The sequence below is a fragment of the Crocuta crocuta genome, unplaced genomic scaffold, assembly GCF_008692635.1.
Source record: "Crocuta crocuta isolate KB4526 unplaced genomic scaffold, BGI_CrCroc_1.0 scaffold25, whole genome shotgun sequence".
NCBI classification, from domain to species: Eukaryota; Metazoa; Chordata; class Mammalia; order Carnivora; family Hyaenidae; genus Crocuta; species Crocuta crocuta.
Window position 1 is genome coordinate 13,589,752 of NW_027532015.1, and position 24,488 is coordinate 13,614,239.

Below are 24,488 nucleotides of genomic sequence, written 5' to 3' on the forward strand. Positions count from 1 at the left end.
AGAACTGGGCCATTTGGGTGGAGTTGCTTGGGTCATTCATCAAAAAACATCATACCATCCGCCTCTCATAGAACCAGGGCAGGGGAAAGACACTAGCTGTGAAGGTAAAGGCTTCTCCCTTTGACCAAAGCCAAATCTGTTTAGAGAAAGCAAGGAGGGTTTGTATGATCTTTCCTAGACAGAGGAAGGGGAAGCAGGTGGTAGGTACTTAAATGGTTGAGTTATGAAATAATAGATACCTTTCATTTTAATTACCATGGGAAGGGAAGAATATGGTATTATACCAACTCAGCACTTACAGTTTTTGCATTCAGTCTACAAAAACAGCTTGTCCAAACTCTATTGTTAGGACCTGTGTTGGGATCTGGACAGTGGAGTGTTCTGGAAAAAAAAAAAAAAAAGCAGAGAAGGCAGCGGGAAGGTTCCGTATGGTGTCAGCTCAGGAACAGGTAGAAGAGGTTCATGTTGGCCTGGGCAGGAGAGGCTCTTGCTCACTCTCAGCTTGCTCTCTGCCCACTGACTCTGCCTGTGACAGTTTAAAAAGTCTCCCTCCCTGGTCACACCCAAGGAGATACTGAATTACTGATTCAGAAGGCAATTTGGACATCAGATGTTTTAAAAATCTCTGTGGGTGATTCTAATGCACAGTCAAGCTGAAACCCCCTATTCACGGGACAGCAGGTCCGAACATGAAATGAGGAGAGGTTTGGAAGGGGAAGGTCTGTTGGTGTCCTCCCTGGTGTCAAGCCAAGACTTCATATCAGTGGTAGGAAGGGATACGGAGATAGATTTGGGCTCCAAGGAAAGAAGAATGAAGGCTTTGAGCTGTTCTGAAAATCAAAGTGGCTCAGTGATAAAGAAGCTTTGATCACAGTAGGTAATAAAGGAGAAGGTGGACAGCCAAGGACTCGGAATGGAAAACAAGGCCACTGAGGGCCCACCTGTGCCAGGGTGACCAGAAGCACCATCAAGCCCCTCACCCTTCAGTCAGAGCAGCTCTGCTTTTTCTCTTTTTCTATATCGGGCTTTCCCACGAGATTTCCTTTGAAGGAAATCTGCTCANAAAAAAAAAAAAAAAAAACACAACATTTTAAAACCACTTAACTAGTTGACCTTTATGGCTATTACAACTCTGAAATTCTATAGTATTAAATCTTGTTTGATGTTTTCTAAGAAATCAGGCTACCGATTGATGCATTCTTCCGAAGTCTGAGGTGGAAGGAAGGGGAGTGTGAGAGGCATGGAAAGTGTGAGTAGAGGAGGCAGGGCTTCTCTTAGTGTGGGACCAGATGCAGGAGCCTTGAACCCTGTCAAGGCTTAGAATTACCTGGGAACTTTTTAATAACTGACCCCTCCCCAAACCAATTAAATCAGAGTCTCCGGGGATGGTGTCTAGAGCTAGGTATTTATACAGCACAGCAAGGCTGACAGCCAATGGTTAGTGGCTGACCAGTGAGAAATGTTCTGTATACATTGAGGCCAAACATGTTAGACAACCTTGGACTCAGTGGTTCTTAAACTGCAAGTGCATCAGAATCTCCTGGAAGACGTGTTCAAACACAGATTGCTGAACCCCACCCCCAGAGTTTCTGATTCAGTGGCTCTGTGACCACCGGACCCAAAATTTGCATTTTTAACAAGTTCCACGTGATGCTGATGTTGCTGATCTGGGACCACGCTTTGACAACCATTGCTCTAACAAAAGGCATTTACTTTATTTTTCTTTTTAATTTATTATTATTATACAAAAGATTTTACTTTAGACATGAAAAAGAACCTCCTGGGGAGGCTGGGTGGCTCAGTGGGTTACACATTCAACATCAGCTCAGGTCATGATCTCACGGTCCGTGGGTTGAAGCCCCGCGTAGGGCTCTGTGCTGACAGCTCAGAGCCTGGAGCCTGTGTCTCCCTCTCTTTCTCTGCCCCTCCCCATTCATGCTCTCTCTCTCAAATAAATAAGCATTTAAAAAATTAAAAAAAAAAAAAAAGACTCCTGACAACGACAAGTCAGTTCGCAGCGTGCACTCTTAATGTGACATGATGGTGGCGCTTTCCCTCCATGGGCTTCCTTGCGAAAGCACATTCACTTAGTCTGATCAAGAGAGAAACGTCAAATACCCACTGAAGGACATTCAAAAACATATCTGACCAGTAATCCTCCAAACTGTCAAGGTGATCAAAAACAAGGAAGTCTGAAAACCTCTAATAGCCAAAAGAAGCATAAGTAGATGTGGCTACTAATTGTAATGTGATTATCTTGGGCAGGATCCTGGGACCGAACAAAGACACTGGGGAACAGTTGAGAAAAGAATGTATCCATGTTGGTTCATCGGTTGTGACAAACGTACCATACTTATGTAATATGGTAACAGTAGGGGAACCTGGGTGTGGTGTGGATGGGAATTCTCCATAATATTACTGTGCTAATTATGATAGTTCTGTAAATCTAAAACTGCTCTAAGATAAACAGAGTTTATTTATTAAAGCAAGGCAGGGAGTTGGGGGCTGCCTGGCTGTTCTAATGCAAACCATTCCTGATGGCAGGTGTAGAGTTTTTGTCTTTGAAAAGCACCAAGGAAAGGTAAATGATTTTTAGTTGAATGAATCCCTGTTCTTGATAAAGTATATAACAGGCCTTTGCTTCCTTTTATTTATAGTTGTATGACTTTAAAATGATTTTTAGAGCTTCACTTTAAATATACGTGTATATACATATATAATAAACACATACATACACACACATATATCAACATATTTGCAGCTAACAGACAAGGTAACTGACTCCTCTTTATTATTCTGCAGCCATGTACTGGGAATATAATCCGAGATAAGAAAGTCACCTGTTGTAATGATTTACAACTCTTAGTAGAAATTATCAGCATTTTGGATATAGTTACCTGGAAACCATTTCGATGGTTCTCTCTCCCTCTTCCTTTTTTTTTTTTTTTTTTTTTTTTTTTTAGCTGTTCTAACAGCATCTGCTCAAGGTAGTCTGGATAAAGCAGAGTCCTCCAGGCAATATTTTGCTGCTGGTTCCTACGTGGTTCACCGCAGGTTATGATTTCATGGTTCCTGAGATGGAGCCCCGTATTGAGATCTGCATTGCCAGGTCATGATCTCATGGTTTGTGAGTTCGAAACCCATGTTGGGCTCTGCGCTAACAGTGCAGGGCCTGCCTGGGATTCTCTTTCTTTCTTTGTGTCTGCTCCCCGCTGCTCACACTGCTCTCTCTCTCTCTTAAAATAAAAAAAAAAATAAACATTAAAAAAAGAGCTTTATCAAAACCTCCATATTCTCTTGAGTTTTAATGAGTCCTTGGAACACTGTGGGCTCACTGTGTGTGTGTGTGTGTGTGTGTGTGTGTGTGTGTGTTTGCGCGCCGGGGGAACAACTCAATCACTCCCTGGTTATGTACGTTTATTAATTACCTAATATTGATGTCGTTTTCCTAACTTGCCTTTTTAGGTCTTCTCAGCCTTTATTATCAACTGTCCATGACCTCTACCATAGTACCTGGCAAGGTTCAAAATAAGAAGTAGCAATCGTACCTGGAAACGAAACTAATAATTCAAGGGCAAACTAAATACCGCGTATGCAGGTACTATTTATCCTTTGGTGCCAGTTTTGGACCGTTTATCTTTTCTTATCACGTGGCTTAACTGTACATTTGGAGAAGTAAGTGAGGAAATAGAAATGCTCTTAGAGACTGGCAGTGCTCTAAATAATAGCTTTAAGGTGAAAGTGCAGCTACCAGATTCATCTTTCAGCCAGGCAGGGGCTCCTAGGGAGTAAGACGACAAAGATAAATGTGAGACTCAAAACTTGAGCCAAAAGACTCTCATCACCTGGACTTTCCTTCTCCCTAAATGGAGCAGCAATGCTGGAAATAGTGATCATTAAACTCTAGAGAGCTTTGTGGGGTGCCAGACACCATTCTAATGAACTCGTTTCACCCTCACAGAGGCACAGGGAAGGTAAGTAAATTGCCGACACACAGCTTGGAGTAAAGACAGGATTCTAATCTGGGTTATCTGGCTTCAAAACCCATGTTCTCAACGGTTATGCTGTCCTGCCTCTCTTGGAGAGGACACCAGGAGAAGCCCCACCCTTGAGTAGACTCGCTAGAGCGCCTCCTCCAGGATCTGTACTGGAACATCCCAGGGACCTCCACAACTGCCTGAGGCCTAGAAAGAGAATGTCCCCCCAGTGAGCTGTACTTCTGTCCATCCTGCTTCCTACACAACTACCGTCACCATCACCACTGGCAGCTGGTAAATATTGATTGAGCTTCTCTTCTGTGCCAGGTACTATGGATACAAAAATGAACAGGAGATTGTGATCCTGTCCTCAATAGACACCCAAGCAAACAAGCCAACAAGATCCCAAACAGCCTCTGGTAAAGTCCAAATGAAAGCGGTGAAAGTCAAGGTGGGCAGGGGCCCACCTTGCCTAGATCCACAGCGCCATGACTCCCTTCCTCTCTCACGTAGTTCCTGTTAGTTTCTTGACTTCTACTTACAACTCACAAGCCCAGGTGGCAGACATTTGAAGTTCTCTATACAAGGTGTTGGGTTGTTCAGGAGGAAGATGTTCTGCTCATTAATAAACAGCTTATGGATGAACAGAGGCTCCAACTCAGCACATGCTTATCTGCTTCCCTCTTCCCCCACCAGGAAATAGAGAACGTTTATATCTAAGTTCCTCCTTATCCGAGGTTCGCTTTCCAGGGTTTCAGGTACCTGCAGTTAACTGTGGTCTGGAAACAGATAATCCCCCTGACGTAGGATCAGGTCTCTACTCCCAAACGCTGCATCACAGTGCCTACGTCGTTCACCTCATTTCGTCTCATCATAGAGTCCTTTTATCATCTCACATCATCAGTGAGGAAGAAATGTGAGTACAGTATAATATTTTTAGAGAGAGACAGAGCGAGAAACCATATTTACATAACTTCAATACAGTACATCGTTATAATTGCTATCTTACTGTTGGTGATTTAAAATTTTTTTAAAAATATTTTATTTATTTTTGAGAGAGAGAGAGGGAGAGAGACAGAGCATGAGCAGGGTGGGGCAGAGAGAGGGAGACATGAATCTGAAGCAGACTCCAGGCTCTGAGCTGTCAGCACACAGCCTGTCATGGGGCTCAAACCCACGAACCACAAGATCATGACCCAAAGTTGGATGCTTCACCGATTGAGCCACCCACGTGCCTCTGTTGGTGTTCGATGTTCATCTCTTCTGGTGCCTAATATATAAATTAAACTTTATCATAGGTATGTATATAGAGGACAGACATCGTTATATGTGGGATTCCGTACTCTCCACAGTTTCAGTCATCCACTAGGGGGATCTTGGAATGGATCCCCAGTGGACAAGAGGGATGACAGTACTCTTCCTTCTTCCAGGGTGGGAATCTTCTGTTCCCCATGTAAGCTATGCTAGCAGCCTTGCACACTCTTTGTATCCCTATCTACCACAATAACAAACAGCGTTGCTGAGGTGTTGTTGACATGTTACCTTTAAAAAAACACCCTCTTGTCATGGGATAAGCCTCTTCCTAACGATGGATTATCCTTATCTGGCCTGACAAGCAGCCCCGTTGCCATGGAGAGCCGATGGGATCAGGTGTGTTTTGAGCCTGCATCACTCCCACCCCTATGTAAGAAGAGCTCCTGTGTACGTCATGCGTGGCTGGCCTGTGGCATCCCGCAGCCAGGCTCTTCCTGCGGGTAAAACCTAATCAACTGATCAGCTGCAGATAATATCAAGACTTCTGTTTGATACGTTAATGGTGACAGACATGATTCCACAATTCGCAGCCCAGTGCCCTTTGACAACAGACTTGTTATGGGTGAAGAAAACGCTGTAGTCACCAGATTTGGGATGAGAGGGCTCGGGTTCACATAAACACAACCTCACATCACTGCTCGTCACCACAAACTGTTTTGAGTCTTGGCTCTCATGCTCTGATCTTGATTGTCTACATAACAGCATTCTCAGTTTATATGCCCTTTGGCAAGTGCAGCAAGCCTGCTTCCTGTTTCTAAACTTGTAGACAGCCATTCACGTATCTCGCAGTTGCCAATTTTAACCAGATAACAACGGCTCCTTCTTGTTGCGTTTTTACCTTTAGCTCAGGTTAAGAGGACCATAGACGTAAAGTTGTTGGTTTATTTGATAGAATATTCTTAATTAATTTAAGTAAATTTCCATATGACTTGTCATTTTAAAAAGGAAGTAAGGGGAAATACATGTCTCCCTTCCTAAAGCCTAAAAAAATAAGTGGATACAAGACTAAAGATTTGAAAGCATTAAAGCAATACCTGCTTTAGTTTTTTTTTCTCTGTTTGTCAAGAGTGAAGGAAAGAAGAAATTGTCAATGTAATTTTAACTGGCAGAGAACCATCAAAATATGAAAACTCTAAATACAGCAAGTAGGTCATTGGTCAGAATCAGCAGGACCTGTGCACACTTTGTAGGTCAAACACATTTTAATACCTCTAACAATTTGTGTATACCCTTAAAATAAGTAGACTAACTTTATTCACTGGTGAATGTTACTTATATAGTGCTACTATGTGCTAGACCTTGAACTTTTTCAATCTTAAGAAAATCTTAATTTTAACTTTTAACATCTTAAGAGAAAAAGCCAAGGCTTTTTAACGTTCTGGGGGCCCCTGGGTGACTCAGTCGGTTGAGCGACCAACTCTTGATTTCAGCTCAGGTCATGATCCCAGGGTCATGGGATTGAGCCCTGTGCACAATTGGCTCCATGCACAATTAAAGATTCTCTCTCTTCCTCTGTCCCTCTCCTGTGCTCATGCTCTCTCTCTTTCTAAAATTAAAAAAGAAAAAAAAAGATGTTAACATTACAATGTACAATAAGCATTTACAAAAGTAAAATATGCCCATCCAACTATTTGAAAATGCACTATTACAGAGAAAAAAATGTTACTCAGAGACAGCCACCATTAACAGAGTGGAGCATATTGTTGCTTTTTGCTGACTGTGTTTGTGTGGGTGTTTTAAGCAAAGCTGACAATATGCCACTTATATAATTATCATTTACTTTTTCTTTTGCTTAGTTTTTGTTTTTACAAAGTCTTCATAAATAAACTTATTATTGGTTATGTAACACTTATTTTTTTTTGTAACAAATATTCTCTTTTTACATCGATCACAGATTTCTTAATTTCTAAGCCAAAAGTTTATCTTGACCGCACTAAGATTCTTTGGAAAAGTTAACCTCACTCATGTTTTGGGATGACTCTACCATTCTCTTGGAGATATAAACACACACACACACACACACACACACACACACACACATCCTGGAGCCTGACACTAACTAAACCTGGAGATATGGGTTCTTCTGGTCTTCAGTCCAACCTGACCGCCATGGCCTGAGCTCCCTGCTCTGCCCTTGTGGTGCATTCAGAAGTAGGGGGGTTGTCCTTCTGATGAGCAAGGCTCTCATGTCTTTTCTGGTGAATTCAAGACATAGTACCTACTGTTTAACTTCCCTCAGGGAAGGGAAGAGGAGAGGAGGTGGGGGAGAACGGGGGCACTGGACATTTCCTAACATCTCCCCTTTCCCAGGAAGCCAACTCCAATTTGGTGCCTGCCAGGTCTGTGTATTTCCAGGTGGAGGCTTTGACTCTCTTCAATGCCACTTGGAAATAACAGAGACACTCTCACCAGAGTTGGGAAGGGTGAGAATTGCCTGAGCGGGGTTAGAAAGCAAAGCCTGGATCTGTAGACTTCCATGTCCTTGAGTAAATAAAAGAGTAAAATTACCTTTTTTACTCTTTTGAGTCTCTCAGATGATAGAACAAAATTGAAACTATTCTCCTAGTACCTTGTGTTTTCTTGTAGTGGATGCGGCATAATTTATCAAACCACTGCTCTCGGGGTAAAATCTGAACTTCTAATACAACGTACAGGCCTGTCCCATTTGGCTCCTGGCTCCTTTTGGCTCCTTGCTCCAGCCCTGATGAACTTCCAGGTTCTCCAGCCGATATTTATCTCCAGGTCTTTGCATGTACTGTTCCTTTTTGCTGGAACACTCTTCCCTTCTGATTAATGTTTTCCCATTTCAGTTTAAATGTCACTTCCTTTGATAGATTCCCTGTAGCAAACATCACAGTTACTTGATTAACTACTTATCTTCTCCCAAGCTGTAAGTTCTGGAAGGATAAGGACTGTGTCTGTGTTGTATCTGGCTTCCGTTCTAGCTCAGCTTTTAACACATGGTGGATACCCAATGCAATATTGAAATGAGTAGTGGACATTTAGGACACATCCGGTTTTCATAAGCAGTGCTGAAATGAGCAGATTTTATGCATAATTATTTGTCCATGTTTTTGGAAATTTTAAGTTACTTTCTGATGATAAATTCTTGCAAGTAGGATTAGTAGGTCAAAGGATACAAACATCTTTGAGGCCTCTTGAGAAACAACAGATTGCTTTCCAGAAAGTTTTACACTCCTACCAGCAATGAGATTTCCTGTTGCATTGTACTCTTATCAGCACTATTAGGAAAAGAAATTATTTGTGCTAACTTGGTAGTAAGAAAGCTTCCCTCCTGCTTGCCTCAGTTTTGCTGTGGTTAAGTGGTGAGATGGATGTTTTTCATCTATTTTAACATTCGTTATTATTTGCTCTATTATGAATTATCTGGTGTCTTTTGCCCGTTCTTATTCTGAAGTTTTCATGTTTTTCTAATCAATTTTTATAAGCTCTTTATGTTTTAAATTATTTTTTAGTGTTTATTTTTGAGAGAGAGACAGAGCATGAACAGAGGAGGAGCAGAGAAAGGGGGAGATACAGAATCTGAAGCAGGCTCCAGGCTCTGAGCTGTCAGCACAGGGCCTGATGCAGGGCTTGATCTCACAGACCATGAAATCCTGACCTGAGCTGAAGTCAGATGCTTGACCAGTTGAGCCACCCAGGAGCCCCAAAGCTTTTTATGTTTTAAAGATGTTACCTTATGGGGTGCCTGGGTGTCTCAGAAGATGAAGCATCCGGCTCTTGGTTTTGGCTCAGGTCATGATCTCACGGTTCCGTGAGTTTGAGCCCCGTGTCAGGCTCTGCACTAAGAGCTGCAGAGCCTTCTTGGGATTCTCTCTCTGCCTCTCTGCCTCTCTCTCTCTCTCTCTCTCTTTCTCTCTCTCACTGTAAATAAGTAAACTTAAGAAGTTAGGTTATACTCATTGTATTCATCATAAATTTTCCTGTTTTCCTCTGACGTTCGTGTTTCCATCTCATATCCTTAAGTTCAACCTTTTCATGAGCTTAGGGCTCTCATCATTTCCCTTGAGATTTCTTACATGACTCAAACTTAGGGTGCCTTTCACCATCAGTGACCAAATAAATATTCTGCTATTTTTTTCTTCGCTGTATATAGTTAGATTCCTTTGCCTGCCTGTGTAAGTACTTGTGTGTGCACCTTTATGTGCATGTGTCTTGGGGTCTCAACCATTGAGAATTTAACAGGAGGTGGGAAGGACCTTCTTTTGCCAAAAGGACTCACCCGTGGTCTCAACACGATTTGTTAGATAATCTTTTCTTTCCTAATGATTTAAGGTATCTCTTTTCAGTAATTTAAAAACAATTTTATTTAGGACGCCTGGGTGGCTCAGTTGGTTGAGTGTTCGACTCTTGGTTTCAGCTCAGGTCGTGATCTCAAGGTTTGTGAGTCTGAGCCCCACATCGGGCTCCACTCTGACAGTGCGGAGTCTGTTTAAGTTTCTCTCTCTCCGCCCCTCCTGTGCACGCTCTCTCTCTCTCAAAAATAATTAAATAAACGTTAAAAAAACCCCAAAACCAATTTTATTTCACTTTAGTTTATCTTCCTAGAGTGAGTCGGGTCCTTCTTCATCCTTCTAGGTTTTAGGGGGAGACTCTGAGGGGACAGGGTAGGCTTCTCCTGCATTTGTTCTCTCCTGGGATCTACCATTCTCTCTTGCCTGCCTATTGGGAGCAGACTCACTGAGGCTAGACTCTGAGCATTTAGGGAAAGTTGGACTCAAGATCTGAAACTGGTCAAGGCACCATGCATTTGCATGAAAACCTACCAGGCTAATTGGGTCATATTAATAAATGTCTTTCTGGCGTTATCAGAGTATAGCTTTCTTTTTTTTGGTCTGGAATTAGATCTGAAAACACACAGCTTATGAACAGATGTTCACTAAAAAGTAAATGCTCTGACAAGGACAGAATATCTGCAGCCATTCGTTCCTAATATTTGAGAGACCTGAGTCTCTATGGTGATGGTTTCTTCTTTTACACAACACTGTGCATTTGTACAAAGGGGGGAATGCCAGTCTTAACTAACTGAGACAAGAGTCGACAAAATGTTTCCTTTACAGGAAGCCACTAGCCACACGCTCAGAAAGGTGGTTGGGAGTAGACATCTCTGTATTAAGTTAATTTGCTCTTTCTCTCTCTCTTTCTTCCTTGATTTTTTGCTTCCTACCTTTCTTGCTTGTTGACATCCAACTCAGTTATACAGTGTCACAGTTCTTGTCAGTTGGACCCTGATCAGTCGCAGAATTTAACATCTCAAGTTATGAAGCATTGTCAATATTAATTTTCTGCATTTTCCATAAATTGAGCATTGGAAATAGAGACAAGTGGTTATTTTTAAGTTTTAAGAGACAGTGGGAGGAAAAGAATCTCATTGCTTCAAGAAAGTATTGTAATTTATATCAAAATGCTATAGGATGTATTTTTATTTTTTTATTTTTTTACATGATTTATTTTTGAGGGAGAGAGAGAAACAGAGCACGAGCAGGGAGGGGCAGATAGAGAGACGGAGACACAGAATCGGAAGCAGGCTCCAGGCTCTGAGCTGTCAGCACAGAGCCCGACACAAGGTTTGAACTCACCAACCGTGAGATCGTGACCTGAGCCAAAGTAGGACGCTTAACCAGCTGAGCCACCAGCATCCCAAAATGCTATAGGGTTTAGATGGAACCATTTAAAGAGTCTGCTCAAACCCTGCCCAAAAATGTGGCTGTGTTTTAAAATAAATTAGTTCAATATTTATCCTGAATTCAAATACATCATTTTTCTCCTCCTGAATCTTAGACAAATCTAATTGGCATTCCTCTTCTTTGTTATTTTTGTATGTGTGTATTTTAATCTATTATAATTTCTGCTTCTGGATGGGGTGGGAGTGTTCCAAATATTGAAAATGTTCTAAAGTGTTGTAGTTTTATTTGCGAGTAATAGACAGCAAGTAACAGAGAAACCAACTCATATCAGCTTAAATGATAGAGAACCTGTTCCCCAGCTCCTACTCCCCCATCCTCTGCCTCCTTACTTTGTACTTCTTTTCCTTTTTCCCACAGCATTTATCACCATCCAAAATGCTATCATTTTACTTGTTATACTTATTGTCTATTGTTTGTCTCCTTTCTCCGTAAGGACAGGGATTTATGGATTTGTGTCGGTTTCATGTATTAATGTATTCTAAGTGCCTGATACTGTATCTGGCACATAAGTAGGTACTCAATCAATATTCATTGAACTCAATTTCATCAGCTGATATCCCTGAAAAGTCCAGGTCTCTGGTGAGAGGGAGTCCTTTAGCTCAGTGATGTCATCCAGGGCCTAGTTCTTCATTGTTTCCATGTTCTACTTTGTTTTCCTTAGTGTTTACTCTTCCTAAGTCAGGATCCTCCTGTGATCCCCAGATAGCTCTACCTCCAGGGATTCTCACTCAAATACATCAGGGGGTGCAGAAAAGGTTTATCTTGCATTCTCAGCAAAAGTCCTGAGAGTCACTCTGAAGTAGCTGGCTTAGGTCACAGTCACAATGGCCAGGAGAAAAGATGTGCTGGTGGCTTAGCCTTGGCTAAGCCATGTGCTGATGGCTAAACCACCAAGATGGAATTAGCCTTTCAGGAATCACAGGGCCCCCCAAACAGAAACTGAGGGGCTGCTAGAGAGGAGAAAGCGCAGAATGGATGCCCACACTACTCAGCAAGAAGTACATCAACCAATAAGGGCTTACCATTACAAGCAAACAGAATTTGGGAAATCCCCTCTCTGTTCTTCCTAGTTTATGTGACCAGAGCTGAGATTAGACTCAGTTTATGTGGTTAGACTGAGTTTATTTTCTCATTTTTTGGCGAGTTGGAGATTTCCTGAGCTGAAGGAATCCTCTGAAGGGCTTCAGGAGAGAGCCAACTTTAAGGATTTTTTAAAGAAATTGTTACTTCTTCATTCTTTCAGCTCACAGAACTTGCCAGTGTTGTAAGTAAAGCAGCCACGTCACCTGTTTTCATTCTTATTCTGCACTGGTTTACCGGATGCTGGTGCTTCTTCATCTCCATCTTGAACTTACTGTTCAAGTCAGGTAGCATAAAGAGAGGTCCCAGGTTCATAGCCAATGGCCATGAAAAGGGTGTCACCCAGAGCTGTTTCTGGCAAGACCAAACTCATCGCTGCCTGGAGAGGACCAGCTGACTATGATAATAACTCCTTCCTTGTCCCTATATTTATTAACTCAGTATTCAACCACAAGTACAATGCTGTTTAATTTAGCTACGGGGGCAGATTACTACAGGGAAGCACTGGACATGATGCAATTTCCTAAGTTATGTATCGTTAGCATATGTGCCAAAAGGTGTAATTCAGTCTCCAGGATCTTCGTCTCCTATCGTATTCATGAGGGAAGCACCCTCACTTTCTAATACCTCAGCTTACAGAAATAATATAAGTGATCATTGTTTTCACTACTCCACCTAGCTCCTCAGGACAATATTGTTCCTTTGGAGTAGTGTTAATCGAACATGAATTATTCTGAGGATGAAGTATGACCACTTAACCTGTGCATGGTCTAGTCCCTGACAGCCTCAACAACTCCATCTCATACTGATTTCCCCTTTTGTTATTCTATTTCAAACACACTAGCTTTTAAGTTACTGAAATAATCCAACATCTTTCCTTCCTTAGGGTCTTAAACGGCCTGGATTCAAGTTTGCCTTCATCACTTGCTAGCTGTGTGACAGAGGTATTATTTATCCTGTCTGTATTTCATTTTACTCACCTGTGAAGGGGAGTTAACAATAGTTCTACTTCACAGAACTCTGTGTTAGCGTTAGAAGGTATATGTGAAGCTCCCAGAATGTTCCTAGCTCATAGCAACTAAGTGTGTTAGCTCCTCTCCCCTCTCTTCCTATTCCCCCTCACTCCCCCATCCTCTTCTTCTAGAAACTCCTTCCCTTGCTTTTTCCAAGTCTAATTTTTTTTAAATTGAAGTATAGATGACACACAAAGTTACATTAGTTTCACGTGTACAGCATAATGATTCAACAAGTCTACATGTTGTGCTGTGCTCACCACCAGTGTAACTACCCTCTGTCACCGTACAACACTATTATAACACCATTGCCCATATTCCCTGTGCTGTGCCTTTAGTCTTTGTGCCCAAATCTGGACTCTCAATGACGTAGCTGTTATATAAACTGTCACTACTTCAGAGGCCTTTCCTGACTACACCATCTGAAGTGGCTCCTTTGTGACTTTCTCTCACACCCCTCTCCACTGCATCTGTTTCAATTTGTATTTATATATTTATTTGATTTTATGTACTTTTCTGTTATCCTTCTCCATGAATAGACTGAAAATCCCATGATAGCAGGATCCTTAGCTGTTTCATTCATCACTGCATACATTACATGTGTCTGCACAGAGTAGGGAGTCAATACATATTTAGGGATGAAAGGCTGAGTCCTCTGAACAGTAGGGGAATGCAAGGGGAAACTGAAATTCTGAATCACCAGTAATTCTGTAATATACTGGGCCAGAAGCCACACTGCCGGGTACCCTCACTGGGGTTGGGCATTCGGTTGGGGGAAGGAAGGAAGCGTCCCTCCTATCGAAAAGAGAATGTCATGCAAACGGAACATCTCCAATTTCCAGGACCTCAGCTTCAGGAGTAGAAGGAAATGCAAAGCAGGTGACAGTGTGATGGCCATCAAATGGCCGAGAGAGACCTTAGACTAGCTTCATGCAGGGACCTGATTCACCAACACATGGAAGATATCTCCTAAGGACCTCCAGAAGTTCTTGAAAGATGCCTTTCAGAGAGGGTTGAAGGTCTGCTATTCCCAGGCTATGAAAGAGCCAGGGAAACTTGAGTTGGTGTTTTCATCTGCACAGTTGGGTATGGCCACAGGAAACTTGAATTATAGTATTAATATTATCATTCCCAGGACTCATCCCAATGCACAGGATTCAGAGAGGGAAATATTCTCGTAAACGTTCATAGTTTGTCCACTGGAGTGTCACAGTAAGGGAGGAAAGTACACAGTTTTATCAAAACTCCCGTATCATCACCTAGGTGACCTTCACAAGCTGTAGAAGGTATTGGTGGGGAAAATGGATCATTTTCCATTGTACTGAGGCTTTTAAAAAAAGTCACATTTCCAAAATTACCCAACAGAAAAGAATGTGTAATATGTTTATCTTATATTATCTGGATAGCGGGCAAAGGAACACACTGATAAACCTTTTTAGTAAGCTGGGAAAATGTTTGCACTGACATTTTTAATAGAGAGGGTGATCACCTGAGAGGAATTCACACCTGTGCTCTTTTTACCCCGTATCAGCTCCACTTCATTTATGTTTATATATTTAAAAACATTTTTAAGCTTACTTATTTTGAGAGAGAGAGAGCGCGCGCACACAAACTGGGGAGGGGCAGGGGGAAGGAAAGACAGAATTCCAATCAGGCTCCACACCATCAGCACAGAGCCTGATGTGGGGCTTGAACTCACATACTGTGAGATCATGACTTGAGCTGAGATCACGAGTCAGATGCTTAACCGACTGCAACACCCAAATGCCCTTTTATCAGCTCCATTTTAAAAACATGTAACAGGGGCGCCTGAGTGGCTCAGTCGGTTAAGCGTCCGACTTCGGCTCAGGTCATGATCTCACGGTTTGTGGGTTCGGGCCCCACGTCAGGCTCTGTGCTGACAGCTAGCTCAGAGCCTGTTTCAGATTCTGTGTCTCCCTCTCTCTCTGACCCTCCCCTTCTCATGCTGTCTCTCTCTCAGAAATAAATAAAACATTTAAAAAATGATAAAATAAAAACATGTAACAGGAGTGTATAACAGAAAATGTGAACAGCTTCATCTTCTGTTGCTCAGCCAAGCCTTTCCCTTAGAGGGAACCACTATTAAGACAGCTTTGTGGGCATTCTGTCACTCCTTACGCACATGCAGTCACTTACACATACCCCCATCACTTTGTATGATCAGCTTTTGATTGATAGACATCCTTTTATTGATAGGCTGTTTCCAGTATTTCTCAACTACAAACAATGCTGCAATGTAACCACTTGTACTAATATCTTTGTGTATATTTTAGAGTATCTGTAAACTAAATTTCTAGATGGGTAATGTCTGGGTCAAAGTTACGGGCATTGATAGTTTCCAGGGGCCAAAATAAAAAATTCAATGTTTATTTATTTTTGAGAGAGACAGAACATGAAATGGGGAGGGGCAGAGAGAGAGAGAGAGAGAGAGACAGAACTGGAAGTGGGCTCCAGGCTCCGCACTGTCAACACAGAGCCCGACAGAGGGCTGAGGCTCATGAACCATGAGATCATAACCTGAGCCAAGGTTAGAGGCTTAGCTACCCAGGTAGCCCCTTCAGGGCCCAATTCTGATTAGACATGTACTTGCGAATGTTGATGTAGGCACCCTAACTGCTTTGAACTGAGTTTGGACTAGATCTTTAAAAGCCCTTCTGGCTCTTACTATGGTTTAAGTCTAAGACCCTCAGGCTTCTATAGATGATGGCTGCTTTACGCTGACTTACAGTCTGTGATTTTGAGAATGAGTCTTCATTCTAGAGGCAAGCCAGAGGGAGGAGAATGATTAAAAGCAAATGAACAAATGCAGCTGAAAATGAACCCGTGTTTTCCATAAACATCAAGAGAGGACAGAGTCGATCCAGCATGGACTAAATACCCTTAGCTATCACAATAGGATAGAGCTGAAAGGAGGGCTGTTTCCATGAGCAAATAACATAGATGTTTTAACTCAGAGTTTTGATATTTAAAGAGATTCGATTTCTTTGTAACGAATGGAGGGCATTGCACCAGGGTTGGGGCCAGCCCAATACATAACCTTTAAGCTGAAGTCCCCGTGACTGTGTCTCAGCTGGTTTCATAGGAGAACATGGCTGAACCTGCCCAATGCTTGGCTGAGGATCCTTTTAGGAAAATCCAGCACGCTGCCGAAGTGGCGTAGGTGACTCAGGTAGTAGAATTTATGTTAGGACAGAATTTTATCTTTTCCCTGGTGTCGGAGCTTAGTCACCGGAGCTAAACTCTAAAGTCTTATTTAAGGACATATAAAAATTCCTTACAGAATATGTTATCTTCAAAAGGTAGTCTCCTTTTATTTTTTTTTTGTTTTTTGTATTTTTATTTATTTTTTCTTAAATAATTTATTGTCAAGTTGGTTTCCATATAACACCCAGTTATATCAAATATAAATTACTATTTCTGTTTCTAGCCTAACTTTCATCTTAATGCTGATAACTTTAGTAGTATATTACATGGAAGTGTCTAGAGCCTGGTTAAGTGATATATATATCATGCTCTTTGGTTCTGTGGCTGAGACAGCAAATTACCCCCAATATCTAGCTTTTCTCCATCCTCAGTGATGGACTTCTGGCTAGGTCCATGGCTATGCAGAAAAAGACCGCATTTCTCAGACTCCCTTGCAGCTAGGTGTGTCTGAGTGATAAACTTCTGACTAATGGCATATAAGGGGAAGTCCCATGTGGGTAGTACCTTCTGGGAACTTTCCCTAACAAACCAATGACATCCATGCTCCAAGCCCTTTAGGCTTCTTCTTTCCTCTCTCTTGCTCCTGATAATGAAGGTCTGATAGTGGTACCTCCCTCTTGAACCAGAACTTCAGAACCAAAGCTTTGGGACAGCAGAAGAGAAAGCTGGGTGGAACCTGAGCCTCCAAAAAATTTGGGAATCAGAGCTGCCATACCAGACCCAGGCTCCTACCTCTAGACTCTTCTATAAGAGGCTTCTATCTTTTCTTAAGCTACTGTTAATTTATATCCAATTCCCATTATTCTTGACCAATTCCCTTGATGGACATTAGACTGATTTTCCTTTTAAAAAACAAAACAAAACCTGACACATTTGTTTCCTGAAGTCAGTATCAGACTATATGATCTGATGCATGGTCCAACAAATGGACAGGAATGTTTCAAATTGAGATGATACTGAACTAAATCCAGAATGGAAGCTTGCCATGTGTTTAAACTACACACATGTTAGTAGTTCAGGTGGTGCCATTTTGGTTAGAATGGTTATAGGTAATTTAATCCATAGTGATACTGAAATATGTAGAATGTTGATGGAACATTTTAATGGGAGAGACTCACAGATCTTCCCTTGGCTTTACTATGTCAGGGTCAGTGAGCCTCTCTATGTTAAACCTCAAAAGACTTTGGCTGTCCAGTTCCTCCCCATCCCCCAGGAAACACACCTCTTGTTAGGAGCTGTGAGAGCATACATTTACTCTTCTACCCACATCTCTAATTTAACTGCATTTTTTTTCTTTTCCAGATAGTTTCATGCCAACAGTCCTAAGAAAAAAGAAACAAATGAAACAAAAAGAACAAGGCAATATCTTGGCACTGCTAATAAGTCATATAATCTGGATAAATCAGAGGCAATGGCAATGTAACTGGATTATTGTTTCACTGGTCTGGTTAGGAAAAATGCATGTTTAATTTATTTACATTTTAATTTATTTACATTATTACACTACAGTAATACTTTATTGGCTTTTTTCCCAAAGCATCAGACAAGATAAGTTAGAGTCATTGTTCTCTTATCCTTTTTTAATGAGATGGACTTTATTTTTTATTTTATTCTCTTTTTTTAATGAGAAGAACTTTTTAAAAAGTTTTTTTAATGTTCATTCATTTTTGAGAGACAGAGACAGAGCATGAGCAGGGAAGGGGCAGAGAAAGAAAGAGACAAAGAATCCGAAGCAGGTTCCAGGCTCTGAGCTGTCAACACAGAGCCCGACAGGGGGCTCAAACTCATGGACCATGATATCATGACCTGAGCTGAAGCCGGCCGCTCAACCGACTGAGCCACCCAGGCGTCCTTATTGAGAAGGACTTTAAACCCAAATAGCTAAATAATATGCAAGCTTTTACAGAAGGCATAAGCGGTCTCCATATTTCTCTAATTTCCCGTAGATTACTCTTATTCTCAAGCCCCCAACTTCCCCATGATTTTGCTCCAAAACGTCCTCAATCCAGGAAGTTTTCTTGTTTATGTTACACACCCACCCTTTCTACCCTGGTAACTGCTTTCCTGTAATTTTGAAATTCCTTTTAAATTCTACTTGCATCATTGCAAATCCCAGAACTAGCGCTTCTGTCATTCTCATTTACCTCACCAAAGACATCCCCGCAATGTGGCTCAAAAGAAGGACCCTCTTGGAGAAAGGGGTTGCCCGATAAATGATTCATTCACTACTGAGGTGGAGTTTTTAAAATGTCATTTTCATTCTGGAAAGTAGGAAACTGGTTTTCCTGTCTTTTGAAGCATCACCACAAAGCCAGAAGCTGAAGAGCAAAGCTCATAACTGTAGAAGTTTTAAATGACATGGAAAGCGGGTGATCCCAGAGGTTTGAGATCTGAGGAGGTCTGAGAGCTCAGCCTGATCTCTCTCTCCCTGCTTGCTGAACATGCAGAAGCAGCCTCACTAACGTGCAGCTGTGACGTGACTCACGGTCAGCTGACAGAACAGGAAGTCACCTCAAGCTGCACTGACAGACGGGAAAGTCCAGAGTAGATTGAACGTACTTTTTAAGAAAAGGAAATAAGGCAGTCTAGCTGATGGGCTGTGTCACAAGGTTAGAAAGCCCGATTACATTTGGTACTGCTGTGCAGGGCAGTAGCCTGGACATGCACTGATCTGTGCATCAAGTCATCGCTATAACACTTGTCAGCCACACATGCATGTTTCAGCCATTACACATAGAACAGAACTCCTGTTGAAAGGATGAGATCACCCAATTTTTACTGGGCTGGATTAAATAATAAATTAACTGCTGGGGTTGGTGGGGATGGTCACAAGCAAACTGTGAAGCAGGACTTCGGCTCTCAGCGTGGTTGCCTGGTTTTGTGGTTCTCTTGTCCCAGGGTCCAGAAATCTCAGGAGGCCCTTTTTCTTTTAGTGAGAGGAAGCGACTGTTTTGTCAATCAACAAATCTGGAAATATATGCAGACCCGCGGTGCGCTAAGTACCCTGCAAAGGAGTATGGAAAGACCAGATAGGAGAAGAACTTTCAAGAGCTCGGTCTAGTTGAGGCAATGAGATGTAAATATGTTGATAATGAGTAGCAGCAAAAGAGGCGCTCAAGGAAGTGTATGATGAATTACTAAGTGGCAGGTGTCAAGAGGACAGCTGTGCTGTGGGTGTTAAGAGGAAGGTGAGGGCAGTGTGGACAAGGTTGGTCAGGGAAGTGTTTGTGCCAACCACGGATCTGGAACTATACTCTGCTTTGAAGCTATGAGTAGGGGCGCCCGGGTGGCTCAGTCGGTTGAGTGTCCGACTATTGATTTTGGCTCAGGTCATGATCTCATGGTCTTGAGACTGAGCCCTGTGTCAGGCTCTGCACTGAACACGGATCCTGCTTACGATTCTCTCTCTTTCTCCCTCTGGCCCTCCCCCCACTCAAAATAAAGAAACATTTTAAAAACATATAGCTGTAAGTAAGTGGCAAAGATCAAAGTGGCTATTCTAGGAATGGCAAAAGCCAGATAGATATTTGAGTAGAATGGTGGTGCAGAATGGTGCAGAATCTGAAGATCTGGGTCCCCCCCCGTTCAGAAAAACTATTGAACAGATAAGCCTTTATTTCCTCATCTGTAGAATGGGTGTAATAAAGGCCCTACCTTCCATTTAGATCAAGTGAAATAATGTGAATCATGTGTAAACTGTAACTCATATAATAAACTTAAGTTATTGCTAATGGTGATGATATATTATGATTTTAGGAATAGAATTTTGCATATAGAGATATTGCTTAACTTTAAGGGCTCAAGGACAATTTAAACATCAATACATAGCTTACAAAGAAGAGTTAGAGGTATGGAGGGTTAACTGTAGATATGAAATCACAACATGCAGGTGACCAATGAGCACACACATAACCTTGGTTTGAGGTCTTGGGTGAAGGCATTAAAAATATTATCACTAATGCAGGTATTATTTTTCTAGGAATAGTTCCATTTTTCCCTAACAGTGAGGATAATTTGCTCACAGTGTCCCAACTAAACATTACATTTTTAATCTGAACTTACAGAGTTTGCACAATGCATGGTGCATAGCAAGAAGCCAGTGTATGCTGAGTGAGGGAACTTTCTGGATTTAAGATGCAATCTGGTAATCATTGCTTCTAATCTGGGGAATGGGGGGCCTTTATTTCCCTGTTAACCTTGATAGAAAAGTGCTTGATGTATTTGTAGTGGGATCAACATTCACACAAAATGAATTAAATATTCATAAAAATAAAGTGTACGTCTTTCTTTCTCTTTCTTCACAAGCTCATCTTGCTCAGAGCCCCTGTTTATCCTGATGAGAAGATAGGCATCTTTTCCTTGACAATTTCTGTTCTCTCCAGGTAAACAAAGGTTCTTTGGGGGTAAATACTGAATCCATTCAAAGTTCAAACCTTCATTCAGGACAGTTTCTCCCCTTTGAGGAACTTCCCTCCCTCTCATCTCTTGCTCTAGACTGAGATGTAGGGGTGGGAGGGTGAGGGGGCTCCCAAGTTGCCCTCTGCAGCGCCTATTCTTCTGCTGGGGAGTGGGCTCCTTGAGTTCCGCTGTTCATAGAGAGGTGATCAGCCCCATCTTCCTTGGATATCATGCTGTTGTTCCCAGGTGATGTGCAGGGACCTGATCACATGGTCTCCCTGGGTCCGTGGGTTGTTTACTCTGTCCTCAGGCCTCATCCATCAGATGGTCCCCTGGGCACCTATATCCTCCCTTCTCCCCCAGTCCCATGCTCTCCTTGCCATCTTAGCGCCATGCTGCTGTGTGTGAGAACTTCCAGAACCCTGGGCGGCCCCAAGCCAGTCCGTTCCTTCAGGTCAAGTTGCTGGAAGTCTGCAAGAACTGGCTGTTTTCCAAACTCACACTGTGTTCCCAGGGTCCCCCCAAACCTCTCTAATTGCACCTATGCTCAGGTCTGGCCCTGGCCCTTCTCCCGTCTCTCCCATATGGCCATCCGGCTCCTTTCTGCCCAGGAAGGGTGCTGTGGAATTTAGTGAATTAGTCCCTTCTTGGGGTTAAGAACCACCTATCTCTCCGTTCTGCCAGTCCTCCAACATCCAGCCCATTAGACCACACACATTTCCTTTTTAATCAACACNTCAGCTTTCGTAAAACAGAGTGTTTCTTTCCAGACATTTGTCTAGCTGTAATCTTTTAAGATCCATTTTTAAACAAAGTGCAGTGGTGGCTCTCATTCTCATTGAATTCTGTCCACTGGGTCCAATGGGTAGTAACTTGTGAGACATTTCCGGAAAAGGAATCACCAGAAACCAAAACGATATTGACTTAACGTCTCAAAAATGTTAACACTGTTACAGAAGTTTAAAGTATTTTGGTGGTTGTGACACTACTATGAAGTGAGTGATAGCAACATCAGTCCCCTGGTTGGGACAGACTTGGTCATTCATTCTTCAACTTGAATGTTCCCAGGTTATGAGTCATTAACAGAAGATTTGTTCAACAGCTACTTCATTTCCAACCTCAGAGAAGTGGACCATGTTTTTACAATTGGTTGCTAAACAAGCCCTAGGTAAACCACCCAACATGAAACAATTAATGGGATAGGAATAAAGGTAGAATTTTAGAGGCCCCAAACAGTGGGAAACCCTGGAAAAGTAGTCAAGTAAGGCCCTGTCAGAACAGTGTGGCACAGTTTGAAGCCAAAGGGAACTAGAGAAAAGTGCCTTAAGCCGTCAGGAACCAGAACAAGCCTAAAAAGCTCTGGGGCAGTTCGCCATATACAATGAAGGAGCAAGTCCCAGGAGATCCAGACCTGGAGAGAAGGGAGGAAAGGAGGACAAGGAGGGACCTTTCCTATTTTGAACCAAAAGATGTAGTAACTGGTCCAATTCAGAAAAGTAGATTTTTCTGCTAACTTACTGTACTCTTGCCATTTGGAGATTCCCCCCCCCCTTACTTTTGGTTTTTACAATTTTTGCTTGCTTAAAGCTTGAAGTCACTGGTGAATGTTCAAGGAGAAATGGGAGTCTCTACACCTTCAGTTATTTCTGGTGGCAGCCACCATTTCTGTTCAGGATTCCAGGGAGATGTGGATACAGATGTGGAAAAGCTAGGCAGTATAGGATTAGAATCGCATGATGGTAGACACTGTTGTTATCCTTCTTGTTTGGATAATGCAATGCAAGCAATTTTAACAGAAATCATGCACATGCTGTGTAAAGTCTGTATGTTTTCTTCCTTGGAAACAGCAAAGCTCCAGCAGCCCATCAGGACGTGCCTCTGCTGGTTGACATGACTAATAATGTCATGCTGGCAACGTGCTCCCAATGGTAAGCTACAGTATTTCACTCACACTAGACTCATATGGGAAAGCATTTTTAATTTAAAGTTTGGGGTTTAGAAGTCTTTGGCTTGCCCTGTTCAATAGAGTCGTCACTGCCATGTGTGGCTCCCTAAACTAATTATAATTAAATAGAACTAAAATTCAATCATATTAGCCACATTTGTAAGTGATCAATAGCCACGGGTGGCCAGCAGCACGTTATTGTATTGGGCATTGCGAGTATGGATTTACATCATCACAGAAAATTCTACTGAGCAAGACGAGTAGAGACCATACTGTGGCAAGACGATAGTATGGAAAGAGGAGAACAATGATCAGGACGTCTACTGATGGTGTTCCCTTTTTTTTTTTTTTAAGTTTGTTTATGTTGAGAGAGTGCACATGATTGGGGGAGGGGCAGAGAGAAGGGAGGGGGGAGAGAGTATCCCAAGCAGGCTACGCACCATCAGTGCAGAGCCCAGTGTGCAGCTTGATCTCATGAACCATGAGATCATGACCTGAGTCGAAATCAAGTGTTGGTTGCTTAACCACCTGAGCCACTCAGGTCCTGGTGTTGCTTTTTAACAACATGGTTTGTGAGTGGGGGCTAGAGATGGAAAGAAGAGAAAAACATCATCATTTCCCCCCAGAAATACGGCCCAGTCGCTCTGTTTACCCTAACTGAAGCTACGTGGAACAGCACGGTGAATTTGGAAACTGAAAAGAAAACTTGGAGAAATGTGCTGCGTTTAAACACTAGCAGCTGTGACTCAGCCCTTTCTTGCTTGGCTTAGCAAATGCCCACAACAGGAGGGGAGATCTTGCAGGGCCAGCTCCAGTCTACAGTCAGTCCCCCTGGGTTCAAGTCCAGTTGCTCCAGTCACTAGCTGCACTTATTGTAGACCAGCTTGTGTTCTTGACATCTCTGATACTGAATTGTATATCTTGTAAAGGAAAATAATTATGCCCATCTATAAGCATTTCAAGCAGAGTCGATGAAAACGTATACAAAATATTTGGCACATGGTAGGGAGTCAATAAAAGAAGTTTCCAGTTTAGAATTTTATCTTATTAAAGAATAAATGTAAACACTGGATTTTTAACTTCACTGAAACCCTTAGTTATAAAAAGATCAGACCATAAACACTAAAGTGTGCATAGGGACACCTGGGTGGCTCAGTCTTTTGATTTTAGCTCAGGTCATGATCTTAAAGTTCGTGGAATCCAGCCCCTCTTGGGCTCTGGGCTTACAGCGCGGAGCCTGCTTGGGATTCTCTCTCACTCTTTCTGCCCTTCCCCTGCTCTCCCTCTCACTCAAAATAAATAAATAAACATTATAAAAAGGTACATAAATATTTACCAGATCTTTGTATATGAAAGGACTTTTCAAGTTTAAAGGTAATGACAGAGAAAACTGATAAATTTGATAACAAATTTTTTTAAAACTTCAAACCAACTACATATACTAAATTAAAAGGCAAATAAACTGGGGAATATATTTTCAACCAATATGACAAACAATTGTTATATTTGATTTTTTTTCAAAATAAATGATAAAAATCTATGAGAAAAACTCCAATATAAGAAAACAAGGATATAACATTGCATGAAACTAGAAAGAAATAAAAATTGTTAACAAATGAAAAACATTTCAATGTTAGAAATTTAAAATATTCAAATTAAAATCACTCAAGATTATTTTACTTTCTTCTCTCTCTCTCTCTCTCTTTCGTCTGTAAATGTGGTGATTCAAAAAAAAATAATGATTACACATCAGGAGAGGCATGTGAAGCAAGCATTCATGCTGTACTCAAAAGAATAATTGTGAGATGAGGATCTAAAGTTTTAGATA

The 24,488-nt window shown here is 41.9% G+C and overlaps 1 protein-coding gene across 4 annotated transcripts in view; it reads left to right on the top strand.

Moving 5' to 3' along the window:
- The window catches only part of LOC144241421 (uncharacterized), a 93,572-nt gene that overhangs the window by 28,795 nt on the left and 40,289 nt on the right, over positions 1-24,488 (top strand). The window contains exon 3 of one of the 4 annotated variants that reach the window (XR_013338074.1): positions 3,466-7,036. The exons of 2 other annotated variants lie outside the window; for them this stretch is intronic. Coding sequence is in view for 1 of the 2 variants with exons in the window: in XM_077775983.1 (XP_077632109.1) it covers positions 22,606-22,643 (38 nt within the window). In the remaining variant the exon portion in view is untranslated. Of the gene's footprint in view, positions 1-3,465; positions 7,037-22,592; positions 22,644-24,488 lie in introns of those variants that run through there. One more of the 4 variants, XM_077775983.1, reaches the window with a different exon arrangement.